The 19,098-nt window shown below is 37.5% G+C and overlaps 1 protein-coding gene across 4 annotated transcripts in view; it reads left to right on the top strand.

Moving 5' to 3' along the window:
- Nucleotides 1-19,098, top strand: part of muc (dihydrolipoamide S-acetyltransferase muc) — a 291,233-nt gene that overhangs the window by 244,337 nt on the left and 27,798 nt on the right. For 3 of the 4 annotated variants that reach the window (XM_089236509.1, XM_089236508.1, XM_089236512.1), the window contains one exon: nt 17,467-17,824. The exons of the other annotated variant lie outside the window; for it this stretch is intronic. In XM_089236509.1, coding sequence (XP_089092635.1) covers nt 17,467-17,596 — 130 coding nt within the window. In that variant the 3' untranslated portion in view covers nt 17,597-17,824. Of the gene's footprint in view, nt 1-17,466; nt 17,825-19,098 lie in introns of those variants that run through there. 4 annotated transcript variants of the gene reach the window in all.

Below are 19,098 nucleotides of genomic sequence, written 5' to 3'. Positions count from 1 at the left end.
AGGAAGCACCACATTTTTTTCTTTGTACTTGACAGAGACATCTATAGCACCTGCAATCTTTAGGGTATGCTATGTGAAAGATCTCAACTTGATGTGCGTATCTCGCAATGCAGGAAACTTATGTTTATTCTTTAGAAAAAGAGCATAAGACATTATTGTAAATGGAGCACCCGTGTCTACCTCCATTTCTATCGACAGTCCCTCAACTTTAACACATACTTTACAAGGAGGAGGAACACTCTGTTTATGATGTGCTATCATTGAGATCTTTACAGAGTCCTGATCACAAGCTGGCACATTCATCAGTTGATGGACTTTACTAGAATTGTTTTTGAAACCAGCTTTGCTTTTGATCGATTTGACAACCTTTGGCAATATGCCCGATTTTTCCACAGTCATGGCATTTGCTTTTAGAAAATTTGCATGACTGGGACTTATGCCCTCTCTCTCCACACGAGTAACAGTAAACTCCTATCTTCAATACAGATGACTGCGGCTTTGAATTTTTACTGGGCAGCTTCTTCTGTTTCACCATGAAAACTTCCACTGACAATGCACTGTCCACACAAAGATTTGATGTGTTTCTTGAAACGGCCTCCATAGATAGTGCTATCTCTGATGCCCGATCGAAAGTTATGTTCCTTTCAGCTAGTAATTTCTTCTGAATGGTTTCGTCGTTAATACCGCACACCAGTCTGTCACGAAGCATCTGGGACAGTGTAGCACCATAATTACAGTATCTAGCAAGGTTCCGGAGTTCTGCAATAAAAGTAGCAACTGATTCATCTGATTTTCGACATCGGCAGTTGCAACGGAAACGCTCCATGATCTCTGAAGGTGATGGTTCAAAATGGTTTTGCAATGTATCTAATATCTGTGCTAAAGTCCGGGCAGTAGGCAACACCGGTGACAAGAGGGTCTTCAGTAAGCTATAGGTTGATGTGCCGACAATCGATAGGAAAATCGCACATTGCCGGCCGTCATCTTCAACTTAATTAGCCACAAAAAATTGAGATAGACGTTCCGAATACTCTAAGAATGACTCCTTTTTGCAGTCGAATTCCCCTAAATTCCCGAAAAGAGCCATGGTGGCACATGACAGCAAGAGCAGTTAGCGCCGCAGAAGGCCTAACTCGCTACGGAAGCTAAATCAACAACGCGGATCGTGAAGGAACCAGCAAATGCATACTTACAACCACATTCCTTCAACCTTCCGACTCATCGCCACTGTTTTGTATATGATTACTGACACATAGTCGTACATAATCCGTATTAGATTCTAGGTAGAAGCATGGAGGAAAGAATAACAGGAGGTGACATCAGGAACGAATATTGAAGCTGTTGTGGCAACCCTATGGGCTGACGAGTAAGCCCAAACAAACCGCTCTTTTCCCTATACTTAACATGTGTTTTGCCGGATCGAATTCTTTTAAAATATTAATAACTAAATAAATTCAAGCACCATGACCATTTAATGCGTCTTATGCTTATCACGAAACAAGTCCTCAAATTTTGACAACCTTTTTTTTAATTCATTTTTTGTTCAAAGGAAAACTCAGAATTTTCAAATAATGCATTAAGTTTTTCCTTATCAATTTTACCACGATAGCGTTGGAGACCGCCTTTCAATTCGTTATGATTGAAATCTACTATAATTTCTGCTGAGGTTAAAATATCTTTCCCGATCAGAAACTCAAACGGAGCTCCAGTGAGCACTATCAACTCCGCGTCGACCACACTATTTAGTATCTCGACCCGAGCCCTGATGACTCCCACGGGTCGACAGAACTCACCGGAGGCCAGTTGAAAGTCCCTTCCAGAATAAGACATGATAGCATTCTCATTTCGAGAAACTTTACACGCTAAGTCTAAGCTGATTACAGAACTATCTGCACCAGTGTCGATGTTCGCTCGCACATAAGCATTATTCACCTTGACTACAGGTCTCAAAAATTGTTGACGAGAGGATTTATAGCCAGAGGACACACACCTCCCCTTCATGTATCCCCAGACTCGTTTCCCTGTGCCTGTGCATTCAAGAGACAGTTTCGGCGGACGTGACCAACTTGGCGACAATTATAGCAGACCAAAGGACGCATAACTCTAGTACGAGGGCGTGTTTCAAAATTTTGTTCATTACTACCGCGTAAGGTCTCACTGCGTTGTGGGGTGATTTGCAAGGCAGTATACTGATCTAAAAGAACAAACAATTTTTGTAAGGACTCTGGTCTCCTTACTTCCAAAAATTTTTTTAACATGACTAGGTAATTGTTTAACTATAAGTTCTAATTTATCCTCAACAGAAATGGATGGATCATAATTTTGAAACAAATCCAACTTATACAACACAAAGTCCAAATAAGGGCCTTTTACATACATCTGAGAGAATAGGGCCTGCGCAATTTCCATGCGAGTGTGAAATGGTGAAAAAGTCTCAAGTAGTAATTTTTTGAACCCATTCCAAGGGTCTAAATCGTGAATTTTTCTCCATTCTTCAATTCCAATATTTTTCCACCACGATCTAGCCCTTCCCTCAAAAGCACTAACGACAAGTTCCACTTTATTGGGAACATGATACAAGGAAAAATGAGTTTCACACTTATCCAAAAATACATTAATACCAGCATCCTGGCCATTAAAGGTTAAATTACCACTCCTTTGAAATGATGGAGGGATTAATGAGTTATCTAAATTTAAGGGAACCGGAGCGGAAGGTGCCAAACAAGTCCCACCTCTATTCACATTCAAACTTTCTGAATGGCCAACTTCTGGCTCAATCTGAACAAAATGACTATCTAGTGTCACGATAATTAAAAGTCCCAGGCGTACTGGTGTACACATTCCTATCCATAATTTGAAATTTGATTTTTTAGTTACTTAAAAAAAAAATTTTTTTTTGAAAAAATTCGTCGATCTCCAAAAATGTACCAAATTGCACACAAATATCAAATTACCAGATCCGAGGTCGAGCCCCCAAAATTATATGCGACAACCCAGCATAACTGCCCAGGATTCTGGTCTGGCGAAATCGGTGCAATCGATACACAAAGGAGAGAGAAATGATTTCAAAGAAATTTCTAGTTTTAACAAAAGTAAATTTATTAATTCTTTAACAATTAAATAAGTTAGGAATAACAGAATTATTTCTCAATTTTCATACCGTACACCAATGCAAGTCCGTTGTCTCATCAATCTAGTCCGGCTGCAGGGGTTAGGCGATCTTTATCGGATCACACGTGCCGTGACGTCATCGACCTTGGAGGAAGGTCACGATCCGAGACGAAACCTCACGTGGCGGGAAGAGCTGCAAACAACGGCCGAGATGACGATAGGAAGCAATGATCGATGCGGAACCATTCATCGACCTGGTCGGAAGGTCACGACCCGAAGCGGGAAGAGCTGTAAACTCGACGATCGGAAGCGATGCGGAATCATAAGACGGACGGATGAACGATGACAGGAACGACAACGATTGACTAGAGATGTGGCGTGATGGGTCCGGAACCAGCTGGGGATGTAATAGCAACAGAGTGACGAATTATTTCATACTTCAGATGACTCACCCAAAGGCGACCACCTTCACCTAAAGTGATGTATCTCGAGTTGAAAGGCGAGAACGAATGCGGCCTAATGCGAAGTGGCGGCGGGAATTTATACCTATAAAAGGAAATACCAAAGCCGCTTGTAAGTTAAGCGTACCCACTCAATGTTAAAGAAAGGCCGCGGAATTGATGGCAGCGCCATCTGAAGTTTGATGGGTCAAACTTGCCGATTGATCACGTGGCTCCCCCGCTTCTCTTCCCCCTTCCCTTGATCGCGTTATTCCGATTTCAACTTTGATTTATTTTTCAGTCTATTGCTACGGAACCTAAAAATCTTAATTCCCACTAAAGCAGACATTTTTTACTTCTTTATAGGAGACGTACTTGTGCATAAAAATATAAATCACTCAGTAACAATAACAATGTTATCGACACTTCAACAGCTAAATCTATACGTGTGAACACCCGTCTTCGTGTTCATTTTACACCCATCAAATGCACGCGGACTTATTCAATAAATATAATTTTAGTTGGCCCTCAGAAGGCCCGTTTTTATAATTTTAAAGATGAACAATTCGCCAAAATAACCACGAGCAATAGCTAACCAACCTAACCGAGAGTCTTCACATGAGTAAGTAAACAAAATGGCGCCGTGATGGGGAAATGCATTATGGGAAATGACTTTCCTACCCGATGCTAGCAGCCAATCACAGGCCAGCAGGTACCCATCTAAACAGAGAGGGCGCTGATGCCGTTTGGCTACCAGTTTAACGATAGGACTGTTTACGCTTACTCTTAATGCAGCTTTGGGAAATACGGAACGATCCAACTCCTGGGACCGACCATCTCAGAAAAATACACATCAGAGCACAGCCAATAGGAAAATACAACGTCTAATTTACATAAATAAATGACAATAGATTTTTTTTATAGGAACTTTTACAAAAATAAGAATGGCAACAATAAATTAAATGACGATGTGATCAAGATCGCACATTTTACCGGAATATGAGCAATGAAAATATCACAGACTAATTGAATTAACCGTGCACGGTTATAAAAGGTAAGATAACATAAATTCTATTAAAGATTATACAATTGCAACTATATAAAAATGTTTCAAGAATAAGAGATAGAGGCAGGTTTGGCAAATTCCCCAAAGTTTCCCAACTATTGTTACACTTCAATTTATTTCAAAAATTGGATGCATCACATTAATGTCTGTTACGTGTTGGGGGCACGACGTCGTTCGGTAGGCTAGCTTACATTTAGAATATAGCGATTGTTAATTATTTATATGTTTTATTTACAATTTATATAACTATTACAAACTCAACAGCAGGAGCGTGTGGTAGACGTACGGATATGCCGAATGTAAACAACAACAATGATAGTCAGCTTTGACTACATAAAAATACACATGTTGCCACACTGACATAAATAATAATAATAATAAAGAAAATGATAATAAACATAGTTGAAAAAGGTCGCTACATGTCTATGGGAATATGATTAATTAAAATAATATGAAGCTACAATAAAATGCAATTTCATAATTTTTTCTTTTAACTGTTTATCTTGCCTTTTTGTTTCGTTCATCATTATGATAGATCCAGGACATTTCGAAAGTGTTTCAGGCCCGTGCGCGCTCGTGTTAAGCTTTACATGAGGAATTTTGATTTCTGAATCAGTTCTGAGGTGCTCGAGCACCTTCTGACAGGGCCGTAGCTAGGATTTTTGCCACCTGGGCAAACATGATTCAGCTGTCCGGGGCAAACAGCATTTTGCCGCCCCCGTGCCTCAAAGTACTGGAAGTGCTCGAACGTCGTCGGCCACTGTGTATGTATGGTTTTGCTGCCTGTAGGCTGTACAAATTTCGCCACCCTTCTTCCGTTCCACTCTCATATTCTTGAATACGTATTACTGGAAATATATGCCGCCCATCCGAACTTTCCGCTATGTAGATGTATTGAGAAAAAAATATTAAAAAATAAAAAACTTTTTTTACGAGCCGCGGTAAGTAATCTCTCTGCCCCATAGTATTTAGAAAAATAATCTGGGCTGTTTTTTTTTCTCTTCATTTTGTACCAATTACTTTGCTTTTAAAGTGGTATGTGTACGAAAATTAGACAAACAAGTTTCGAATTGAATTTGAAATCTAAAATTGTATCTGTGTTCGAGTTTTTGCCTGGAATGGAGAAATATTTCTACAATATTTTAGTATAAACAGCTGAAAGGCATTATGTATGCTAATGTTTTGCATATATAATGTTTTTCGCAAAAAAGTCAGATTTTTTCAAGCATCGTTTGTTCAAGTGTCTTTAAACATTGTATTTCTCTCAGCACTGAGGTGTTACATACTTTGGCATAATCTTTTTAAAATTAAAATGCCGAGAAGAAATTTTGTGGCACAAGATATGGGTAAATTTTGGTTATTTTTGTAAAAGGTTCCATGTTGTTGAAGTTAATATTCGAAAACAAATAACAACTAAAATTGTAAAAGCTCTTGTTCAATTGTATAAATATATCCAAAGAATTTGAGGGGAAAAAAATCGAGTTCCTAAACGGAATAGTAAATTTTTAAATGATTTTTAAAAACGAGGATGTTTCTCATAGGAAAGCATGGGAAGTCACGGTTTGTTTGGGCTTACTTGGTCCGTTTAATATAGCGATCACTGGCTTCATCTGTCAATTCAGATTCCCCATGCTTTCTCAACAGGTGCGCTGGTCGCGTCACCTCCTGTTATTCTTTCCTCCATGAGGTAGAAGACACAGCTCAAAACATAAAACAACGTCATTCCCTTTCCCAGTACTTACATACTGACGGTCTTGACCGCGTTTTCGTGAGTGTTGCCATATGCAAACATGAACACATGACAGGTAATGATGAGAATAACAGTGATTCAAAGAAAAGAGAAACTACACCATGAAAAAGGGTAATGATTCTGAGTAAGCCATGTTTCAACATAAAATTATGCATTATCAACATATAGTACAATATATTATCGTTGTACACATAGAAGACTAATTTCCTCTCTTATTTTCTGCATTTCAGAGTGCTATTGACTCAAGATTATAAGGTTTTTATTTCACTCAACTTTGAGAAAAACTCTTCCAAAACCCCTTTTGTGTTTTATTTTGAGTGTTTTGGGGCTCAGAGCAGATTTCCTTTTTCTCCCAGTCTTTGACATTGGTGACACATACACAAGCTAGTAGCTCTTGCAAAGGCACCTGCATATAACGTGGCATTTCCAGGCACTAAAAATCTAGTCAAGTTCTCTACACACTAGGTGGTATTTCTAGGAGTTCAAGCTGTACCTAAGTCTCCCAAAGAAAAGGTGATACTTCTTGAAGCTTGAATCCTAGCAAATATCCTAGCTTTTTCTTCATAGGTTCAGTGGTCTCTCCACAATAGATTCCTGTACCTAATTTCTTCAGAAGGCACATAAGTCAAAGCTGTTGGTGGACCTTCAGAACAGAATGAGCCTTTCATGAACGCTGTATCCTAAGAACTGAGGCACCTATGAAAGATGCCTCAGGAGCTCTACTGAGAATGACCAATAGCGGGGGAAAAGAAGTTAAAGTAAAATTCTGTCCTTTAATAGAAATGGGAAAAGAGGCTGATCTGAACCTGCTTCCAGATAGAGCTTGAGAGCAATTTTAAAAAGTGGTATAATGAAAACCTCCATTTTCTTTTTTTTTTCTTCTCTTAAAGGACTAGTACAAACCCAATCACTGTAAGAGATACAAATATAAATGGAGGTTTTTATTTTCCTCTCCCATCATTTTAGTCAATGAAGGTAGAAGATGAAAAATTCATTTTTTTTTCATCAAGTTTTTTAAGGATCAAAAGTCATATCGGGAATAGGCACCAATGTAGGCAAAATTTTGATTGGGGGAGCAGTCGCTCCTCCACTCCCCCTCTGGCTAAGTCACTGCTCCCATGCTCACTCACTCTTTTCGTCACTCCCATTCTCACGCACACTCTCTCTCTAGGTCACTCACTGAAGTAGTCCCTCACTCTCTAGGCAGAGGTGGATTTGTAGTTTTACATACGTGGGCTTTACAAATTTTTCTGCCCTTTTTCTGTTCTGCTAATTTTATTGACCACATTCCTCAAATTTCCTGCCCCAGATTATAGGCTGCTTAGATCCCTGAAAATATAGCAATATCTTCTATCATAATTTTTTTTTGGAGGGGTCAAATAAAGAAATAATTCAGGTTCTCACTTCGTTTCTTCTCTGTGGAAGTAAATTCATCCTCAGTGAAAATGAAGGCTTCTTGTCCAGGATTGTGCTACAGTCTTCATGTGTGTCACCCTGACTGAGAAATTTTGTCTTCGTAAGACTCTGAAATTTTGTGTTTGTGTGAGTCACCAATTGGAACTTGGTAGAGTTTATTCGAGTGTCCCTAACCGTGAAAGTTTCATCTTTGTGGGCGTCTCTCTGATTTTGAGCAATTTCATCAAAGGTCTTGTCTTTGCTCAAGATCGTGCCAACGACTTCTTCACAGGTTTTTTCTTTTTTTCAGATCCTGCTGGTCATTGTGATAGTGAGTCGTTTGTAGTCTGGTTTCATCTTAATTGGGATTGTACCTATGATTAAAGATCCCGTTCTAGATGCAGTTGTGAGTCATCTGTGCTAAGGGGTATCGTCCAGACAAGCAAGAACTGTGTTACCCTGACTCAGAAATTTTATATTTGGGATAAGTGTGAACTATAATAAGTGTTTCTTGCACTCGAACAGAAAAAATATTTTACATGAATGGAAAGTACATGGCAGTGTTGTTTTCGTATATTTTATTCACATTGTTCTTGTTATGTTTCCAATAGCATTGTAATTATACGCCTGAATTCATCCATGTACTTTTTATGGATTGATAATTTTATTCTTTTAAATAAAATTATCATGTCAAAGGGTTTAAAAAAGGATTTGAAAGTGCTCATGAATGAGTTAGGGTTGGACTCTCCTCCCAATCATAGATCTCCGTTTTTGAAAGCAAAGAATGTGATGGAAAATTTTGCAAATAGTTGATGGGCACTATCATAAATATGGAAGAGTGCAGCAAAAAAAATGAGGAAAGCTGAAATTGAAGGACAATGGAGGAAGAGCAGCTTATGAGACTGGAAATTGGGAAACTGAAAATTGAGGCCAATCGGAAGATCTAGTTTAAAAGCACTTAATGTCCAAGCAGAGACCATGTGATGCAGAGGTTTGATATGAATGACAATTTAATTCTGTACTTGGTGAATGACAAGTTTGCTGTGCATCACTACCAAAGAGGAATGAGTCACTCACCTTCTAGGACTACTTTCTATTAGGGTTTCCAAATTTCCGCCATTTTGGAGCCTTGGGGAATCGGGAATAGGAAATCGTATTTCCCAAGAATTCGGGAAATCACTTATTTACCGTAGAACCCTGTTATACGACTCTGATTTATAATTTTTTTTGATTTATATGATGTTTAGGTTCAGCCTCAATTATTCTTTTTTAATGTTAAAATATTTTGTTGATGCATTTTATGCACCACATAACTTTAGCTACACGACATTTTCACTTCAACTTGAATCTCAAATTTTGGCAGAAGTGCCATTTCACTCAATTGCATACGTGGGAATTTTCTGAGATGTCACTTAACATATCGTGTGTGTGAAACACTAATTAAACAAATACATTCAATACACCTTATATTTTGGTTTATAACCCTTAACAATAAAATGACAAAACATAGTATTAAAATTTTGCAATGATACATTTGATAGATTTTTAGAAATCACGTTTCGAACTCAAGTAAAATGTCAGAAATAACCATTTTCATAAAACACCTTCAAAATTTCATTCATAGATTACTTGATGTAAACATGCAGCTCTAAAGTTAACATGACTTAGATTCTAAGCATTATATAAACAAAACAAGGCCTGGTTCAGAATCACAAAAATAGGCTTTCAGAAAAAATGGGAAGAAAAATATATTTCATTCCAAAATGAGATTTTTAACATAGTCTGGTATTGTAATCAACTTCAATAAAATTGATTTGAAATGTTTTTTCCAAGGTTAAAAATGATTTGAAATTTCTTTTTGTGTGTGGGAGAGAATTTTTTTTTATTTTCTTCCAATTATCAAATGACATTTTACCTTTTTTAATTTTTCTTATTTTGAATATTCTAAATCTGTATGCCAGAGGTAAAAGACACCATGTCCATTTTCATCAATATTAGGATAATGCTATTAATTTGCAGTTCTTTCGTCACACTATACATACATACATACTGTAATTTAAAAAAACCTTTAAACGACTCTCCTGTAAAATTCTCTTATGTGACATGGTGCCTTTTCTTCTGGCATACAGTAATTTAGACTGAGCAAAGAAAAAAAAGATATATGTATATACCTTTTCTATGTTCCATATGTGCTTGCCGCTATAATATTTTAATAACTGTGCTCATCCAATTTTTACACATCCCTTTGATAAAAATAATTATTCATACATTTTTTTGCACAAAATAATTACAGATTTCGTTTTTGAATCTTCAAGTCTGTAATTTTCACCTACCATCATATTCACCCCTGGACAAAGGTGTTGACTTGTTTTTCCATGCAATCACAAGTTATGATAAAAAATTTTGAGTGTTGATTTGTGACCATTGAAGACCATTGGCTATAATACTTCCTTAAAAAGTGTAGCTCTCTCCAAAGTGTCCCCTCAGAGACAGACAGCATCCTCCCCTCTTCTCTTTACAAACATTTTAGAGTTGTAGTACAACTATGAACAAATCATTCTCCCACTTGTATAATAGTGTTTTTGGCAGTTAAAAAGCTGACAAGGGTCACCCTATTTTTGAAAAAAAAAGTAAATGAAAAATACCTTAATCACACTTTCTCCCCTAAAGTGGGACTGTTGCTTTGGACCCTTGTTCAACTGTGCGCATTTCCATCCTATACTGATCTTTATCTGTCTTGATGATTGCTTAAAAAACAGGGTGGTGTTATAATTACGGCTATATAATAGGAATCTCAGGCCCTTGAGAATTTTCATGTTTTCTTCACATTTTTTGCCTCTCTACTTACAATTACAAAATAGCCTGTCATTATGATGTGGCCAAGAAAGTGAAATTAATCAAAAAGGCAGTAGTTCTAAGTATTCTCTGTATTTTTTTAAATTCTCTCTAATTTTTCCCCCTGGATTTCGGTAACAGGAAATGGTAAAAAAATTCCAGAGAACTGGCAAGCAGGTATTCCTGCCCGGAGTTGCTCCTGCCGAGTTGCTCATGAGAAGACGACTCAAGACTGTCTTGGATAACCTACATCCAGATCTGACTTCTGATAGGAAAGGCAAACAGGAAATCGATACAGCTAAGAAAAACAAAATCGTTTTTCTTAGCTGTATCTATGCGAAAACGAACTCGTTTTTCACGAACCTTTTTTGCACATGAGGCAGGGCTGGATTAACCCATATGAAGGCCCTAAGCACTAAAGTTATTTTGGTTCTTCCTTCCCCCCCCCCCCCCCCGTTACTTTTAACCTTGACGTATGTCCTCCCATGACAATTAGATTTGTTAACAATTTTTTAGTGTAATTATGCAAATTGGTTAGTAGGCATTTTTAGGGGGGGGGGGGTTTAGAAGATTGTTTTTCTTGGGACCTGTGATGCCAGGGTTGGGGAGCCTTGAGTGCTAGGAAGCCCTCGTAACAATTTGATCTGATTAAAATTTTGGAGAGAGTGATTATGCAAATTGTGCATTAGGCAGGGTGTTTTGTTAATGAAACTGACAAACTCAGAAGGTTGTTAGTAGTCATCAAGAGGAACAAAAATTGTACTGGAACATGGTGTCGCAAACCACGTTGAGAGGGTGAAAATTGTGAAAAACGCATGCAAGCTCTGAGTGCAGAAGAGATGATAAATGGATGTCAGTTGATCACTGAATGCATCCGTGGGTTCGCTCACCATATTTGAAATAAGCAGCATTGGGTGAAACACATGCGCAGGGGTAGGATAATGTGCTGTGGACGATGTATATTAGTAGTATTGCAGTGGTTATCTTTTGGGACTGTACTTGCTGCCTGAATGGAGCAACGTACCTTGTTTTTCTGCAACACATCTGCCCAGAATTGCTGCTAAGTGTGCCGGTCGCAATGCAGCGAGGCATGTGGTTCATGCATGATGATGCCCCTTCATATTTTTCCCGCGAGGTGTGTAATCACTTCGATATTACATACCCAAGGAGGTGGATTGGATGCGTGGGACCCGTTGCTTGGCCTCCACATTCACTGGATCTCAATCTTGTGTGACTTTTTCCTATGGGGGTCACACCTTAAATCACTCTTTTATGTGACGCCTGTGGAGGATCTCATAGCACGGATTGTCATCGCTTTGGTAAACATCAAAAGCATACCTGTTATCTTCGATCGCGTCCGGGAATCATTTTTATGTCATTGTAGACTGTGCAATCACGTCAGTGGTTGCCACTTCCACCAACTCTTGTACTAATTAATCAAATAAATCTTTTTGTAGTTATTATTGTACTTTTTGTCGTTCCCACGTGATGTCGAAACCTGCATGCGTTTTTGAAGTTTTCACCCTCCCAACATGGTTTGTAACACCATTTTCCATTGTAATTTTTGTTCCTCTTGATGTCTACTAGCAACCCCCTGAGTTTGTCGGTCCACTAACAGAACACCCTGTATATAGCTAGGTAAAGAGCCTCAGAAAAATTTGTTTTACCTGGGGTGCCTACATGATGCTGTTGAGATGGGCACTGGGTTTACTTTATGGAAATGGGACGAAATCTCAATCTAGAAACTGAGCAATAATGAGAATTCCTATTCGAAATTAACTTAGTTTCTTTGCTTTTGTATCAACCATAAAGCCGCATCTAGGAACAAAAATTCTGTCACTTGGAGTTCTGTACCTATATTAGCTTTTCTCAAAGTGGGTAATATCGCCCCCAGGGGGTGATGGAAGCCACGAATATAACACAGGATCCCCTGTGGGTTTGCCTGAGTTGGGGGCGATAAGAGAAAAAAAATCTCTTAAGAAGAGGCGATGGAACAAAAAGTTCGGAGGAACTATGACATATAATATAATATATACTTATATGACATATTATATAATATAATATAATATATACATTATTATATTATATTTATGTGTATTTCGGCACCCCCTCCCCATAATTTTTAAGTAAAAGAGAATTAGCTTTACGACTGCTTGTTGCCCCAGGTAACAGATTTTCCCCTGCTATCTGTTTTAATTGTTGCCCTGGTCAACCTTTCAATAAAAATCTTCAACTGCACAATCAAATGCTCATAAAATTTTAGGATTTTCTACTGAATGGTTGATGCTGGGAAAAATTGTTCATTTAACAATGATGTACTATTTGATCATTTTTTGTGGTGCCCCTTTTCTCCTGATGCCCTAAGCACCTGCTTATTTTGCTTAATGGTTAACCAGCCCTGACATGAAGCAGTGTTTGTATGAAATTACAGACAGGGTCGAAAGTGGGTTCCCGCAACTGTGTCAAAACCAGCAGGTCCTGTGTCGTACAATTCCGTCATCGAGGATGGCAATCTGGTCAGGCGACATGTAGACCAGATGTTGCAGCGTTCATCTGCCCTGGAACCTTCAAATGGAAATCCAGCGGAAGAATCGAAAGTGCCTGAAGAAAATGCAGCTAGTCCTCAAGTTGATGTTCCTCACCTGTTATACCCGCAGAGAGTGTCAAGACTGCTCCCAATCCAGTGGTTCCCTCTAACAGTGACTGTGTCTAGTGAAAGACCCTAAAGGACAATCTCTGTCCTAAGTGGTTAAATTAATTTGTCACAAGGGGTAAGGGGTGTTGTGATCTGGTGACAGTCCCGACTGATCTGCACATTAACAACAAAAATGCACTGCTAGTGCCACGCCCTCCCCCTTGCTACTCTCAGTCTTATTTCTTGATTTACCCTGTTTTATAAGATCTATCATGGTAATCTTAACTTTGATATTTCCGGTATTTTCACCAAACCAACCTACATCTCTGGAAGTATTCCCTTAAAATAAAACCGATTTTTGCTTCCACTGACTGTTTTGAACACAGCTTCTTTTCTCATACCATTGGTGAATGGAACAAACTCCCCTGTTCTATTGTCAACTCCCCCACTGTCACTAGACTCTGCCATGAAGCTGGGCTGGAAGAGATCTCTGCAATGGGATAAGTCCAGTGGCAAAGTTCTGGCGTTCATTCATTCATGTCACTAGTTTTTTGCACAATATCAAACAATATTTATGTCCCATTCAAGAGCACTCTCTTGTATAGGCCTAGGGCCAACAATATTGTATAAATAAATATTACTTCTGCTTAACTATGCATTTGTTATTGTTCTCATTCAATGTTAATCATGTAGTAAACTCTAGTCAGTTATCAGCACAGTCTTGCTGTGTTTGATCTTTCTCCCACTACAGAAACCCTACTCTCTATGAAATCAACTGATTGTGCTGGATAACAAAGAAAGTGTAAAGTTATCAGGGGCGTAAACAGGATAAAAAAAACTGGGTGCAGGGGTACAAAAAATTTCTCCCCAAGAAATTTGGAGTTACCAGAAAGCAGATTTAACAAGAAGTTACCAGAGTCAACAAAAATTGGTGAAACTTTTATTGAAAAGGATATATGGATTTTGATATTTTTCACAGAAGTATTTTAAAATGTTCGGTTGGCTTTGGGTTGGAGGCACTGGCCCCTATGCCCTACCAACCTGTGCATACGCCTCTGAATGTAACCGTGTAAAAGAACTGTTTTGATTTATTGAAATTTAAATAATTGGCTGTAGGACCAGACATGACCCAGTTTCTGTCTTGTAAAAAAGGAATGTACACCAGTACTTGGCTGGATTTACAATGTGAATAATGTGCATTTATTTATGGCTGGACACTACAATTACCAGACATCATCCTTCAAAAAATATGCCCTTTTGTCTTCGTTTTCAGATTTCTGGAATTATTTTTCTTTTCTCTGGAAATTTTTTCCTTAATTTGAAACATACTTCATTGGCATAAGTGTTTTTTTTTTTTTTTTTGATTCACCAATAGCCGTTGCAATTCAGAGTGTTGTGGCCGGTTTTATTTCTGATAACAGTGAATCCACCTGTTGTGAAAATCGGGGGAAATGGCGTCTCCAAGGGTGTGAATGCAGGCATTCTATTTTCTCAGTTTTCATATCTGATAACCCTACTAGACTAAATATATACTATCTATACAGGGTGATTCAGAAAAGATGGTACAGACCAATACAAGCAATTGTCATCAAAGAATGCATTGGTCTAGCATAAAACACAAACATGCTAGCGTGTTTTGAAACGGCCGCTCAGCAAACGTTAAAATTACATTCCTGTTAAAATTTATCGGGAGAAAAAGAACACCATGCATGAAAATGTAATCTGGGGTAGGAGAAACTGAAGAAGAAACTGTATGCAAATCTAGATGACAATGAATAAAAAGTAAAAACCCTGACCCAGTATTCCTAAATTGCACCATTATCCCGTATGTTTGCCATTTTGAAACGGCCACTCTGCAAGCCATCTTTTCTGAATCACCCTGTATGTGTGTGTGTGTATAATGTAATATATATGTATTCAAACTGTTGAGGAATTTGATCATCATGAATGAAATTTTTAAAAAGTCTTAAAGAAACTTATAAAAAAGCCCAATTGATTTCTGAGACTATCATCTACACTTGCAGTTTGCGGACCACACTGATGACACAAGTGGTCCGCAGGGGGCCTTTCAAGTATTATGTAAGCAAATTTTTAGTCATTTTTGACCCCTTCTTGTCAGCAAAGTTCCGTCATCAGCTCTGACCCTCTGAATCACAACTCATATTTTCATAAAGTGTGGTCGATGACGTAAGCATTATCCAAACCCCCTTCCCTTGTCATCAAAAGTCAGCAAATCGGACCCCCCCCCATCGATGATGACGTAATACTTGAATGACCCCCAGGCAGATTTCATAATTTGATTCTAACTGAATGAAAAATTATTCAGTTGTTGTAATTGATATTACTAATATTCACATGGAATCTGTACCTTCATACACCACTTCATGTTCACTATACCTCATCAAGGAAAATGCGACGAATCATGGTCCTTAATTCAGGATATCCCTGATTTTATCCAAAAGATGTAATTTATGAAAACTTTTCAGGTTTACTCCAAAAATTTTGCTATAGGGTGAGGGGAAATTAAATAGCTGCTACAAATTGCAGTAAACAAAAATATATTTGAAAAAAGAAACATTAAAATGAAATTGATGACCATATTTCATTGAGGAAAAAAAATGGAAATGAGACCTTATATATTAAAATACAGGACATCAACAATTGTCATCAAAAACATTGCCATAAGTCGGCAAAATCCCTAATTTTAGTCAGATGTGTATTTTCAGGAGGCTTAGTGGGCTCTAGCCTAAGGCAGCAAGTTCAGAGGAGCGGCAAATTTTGGGAATGAGCGGCAAAGAAAATTGTTTCAATGGGACTTTGAAAATTGTTTCTTGGTAAAAAGTTTTATAACCCACAAGCAGTAAAACCATAAGTTTGCATTAGTATAGAGAGCGAGACACTACATCAGTGAATGATCTACAGCAGCGGTTCTCACCTTTTTTCACTCGCGGAGCCCTTTTCGGTATATAACTTATATGGCGGAGTCCCGTGTGGGCCTATTTTTTTATTTATTCATCAAAGTTACTGATTTATTTTTATTATTAAAAAATATTTGTAATTATTTTTTTCCACTTTATTTTTTATTTCCTTTGAGTGGCAGCGGAGCCCCTGGAAGTTCGCATGGAGCACCAGTTGAGAACCACTGACATACAGGGCAAGCATATAAGCGAAAGAGTATGCAAGTACGTTCAAAAGAGTGACCTAGACTGCAAGAAACTTTGGTCTTAGAACCTGTTAGTGACTTACTGAAAGAGTGGCACTCTTTCTGAGCATGGGAGTGACCTAAAAACAAGGAACCATATGTTGTTGAGTGACTGAAAGAGTGACCAATAAAGTGTGTGCAAGCATGTGAGGGACTCGAAAAGTCACCTAGAGAGGGAGGTACTATGTCAGAGTGAGTGACTAAAAGTGTGACATAATAGGTCATTGAACAACAAAAATGTGATCCCGGAAGTGTAAGAAGGTGGGAGTTGAGATAAAGGACCAGTTAGTGAGTGGCCAAAACATTGGGTAAGCATGAGAATGATTAACAAGTCTGCAAACCATAAATACACCTCTGATTGTGGTTAAAATTGAGCAAAGAAAAAACAAACCTGACAAATACTTAAGTTGAATATTTGTATTTATACTTATAATTATCATAGTAATTATAAAAACGCTGTTTATTCACGATTATAGTGAACATAATAAATTTAAATAAGCATCATTTAAAAATCTGGATCGTGTTTTATTGTACAAAACAGTTCAGAGCAACTAGAAATACAGGAAGGTCCCTTAATACAGGACACAAGTGGGCAGCCGAATTGTTTCAGACATTTTACTGGTCCTTGGTTCCAGAAAGATTGAGAAAAGCTCATCTACATGAATGGAGTAATTTGGTAATTAACTTCACCACTGCAACTGGTTGGGTGGCATCTCTGACAAAGGTTGGTGGTGCACAGTTTACAAACCTCGGGTTTGAAGCATTGAAATGTTGTGTTGAATTTTGTTCAAATTTAAATTGTTTTACTTTTACCCATAATTTTCTTTTGTTTTGTTTGATCATTTTTGTCACAGCACATGCATTTTCTGCACCCGGAAGGCCAGATCGGAACCTGCAGTTTATTGCAGATTCCCAACAGCAGCCTGTTTTTTTATACTCCTTTTTTATACTTTAGTTTTGTATCTCAAAGTTTAGTCAATACTCCTATATTGATTATAAACATAAGATGTTTCTGGTTTTACATTCTTTTAGAAACAAGACATCTATAGTTATGGATGTTACACTGAGTTGTGATCATAGAGTGATAGATGGTGCTGTTGGTGCTCAGTGGCTGCTGTATTTTAGGCAATTACTAGAAACACCTGAATTAATGCTGCTTTAAATTTCCGCAATCAATCTAGTCGACTAGTGTGAATATTTTGCTGTCTATTTTAAGATTGCTATAACAATTTATGTTCTTGTCACTGCTTTAAAATCTAATTTTGTGATGTTTACTTATTTGTTGCCACCTCATTTCTTGCTGTATAATTGAGTTTTTATCTCTACGTTAATGCCAAAATATATGACTTACATTATGTATCACCATCAATTAAAATTGCTCTGATTGGTAGTTCATTTATAATGTTATATATATATATATATATATATATATATATATATAGTGCAATTTAAGTTTTAGTAAATAGAGTAAGAATTTTATTGATACCAGTGTAGCCAATCAAAGTTTACTACGTATGTGCAGTGGAACTTTTTTAATTGGATTTGAATTTCGGACAGTTCGAACTTTTAAAAGCTCCTCTTGAGTTTTCTATACATTAAAGTTTCTGGTTTAATTCAATTTTTTTTTTCAAATGTGTAATATTAAGGATAATTTGAAGTTTCAGGGGGAAAAATCAAGCAAATTTAGTTTGAAAAATTCTATAAGCAGTCAGATTTTGTTTCTTTTCACAAAGTTGTTGTGTAATAAATCTTTGAAGACTGATGCAATTCCAGTACACTATGGATGCCTTTTTTTTCGACCTTGACTTCTGTTTTGAATTTTGACGCTAGTTTGATGCCATTCAGTCTGCTAAGCAATGTGAAAAGAAATGTGGAGCCAGTCCTGAAGATGTACTGCTGTATTGGACACTGGAAGAATATATATATATACAATTGTTTAGATTTCACCCAGTCCCCTTATGATCCAATGCACATACATTTAAAATAAGAAATGCTCACTCAGGAAAAGAAAGAATCATGTTACAGTCAAATTTCAATAGCATTTTATAGCATTTAATATTTAATCAAAGAATCATGAAAAACTGTTTATATTTCACAAACATAAAATCAATTAATAAACCAAAACATCTTGATACTAAATTCTGCATATTGCACAGACAGAATACAATATCAAGGAAACAGTTATTTTCCGGATATTATGCTGAGGTGAGCTCGGAAAGAAAAGTCATCACGTCTCCGCCGGGACACGAACCCAGGCCCTCTTGCATACCGGGCAAGCATGCTCACAAGCATGAGCAAAGTCATCACGTCCCGGCGGAGATGTGATGACTTTTCTTTCCGAGCTCACCTCAGCATAATATCCGGAAAATAACTGTTTCCTTGATATCTCTGGCTGAGAAAAAAAAAGCCATCTATATCTCTAGAATACAATATGTTCAATTATAATATTTTTAACTTGATGTTGGAATAACTCTTTCCTTTAAACTACCATTATATATTTAATTTCACCATCTGCCCATTAATTTTGCTTAGTTTGGGTTTAAATTAAATCTCCATAATTTTAGAATGTGGTACAAATTTCTTTCCTATTTTTTCTTTCTATCCTCATCTGTCACGGATGACCCCAACGTCAGATGGAAAAATTCATTCAATGTCTGCAAAACA

This window comes from Pholcus phalangioides, unplaced genomic scaffold (assembly GCF_987345545.1).
Source record: "Pholcus phalangioides strain wild (caught in Gottingen) unplaced genomic scaffold, Ppha-v1.0 ptg000009l_1, whole genome shotgun sequence".
Lineage (NCBI taxonomy): Eukaryota > Metazoa > Arthropoda > Arachnida > Araneae > Pholcidae > Pholcus > Pholcus phalangioides.
Note: the sequence above shows the minus strand (reverse complement) of the source record. Positions and strands in the feature narration are given on the sequence as shown.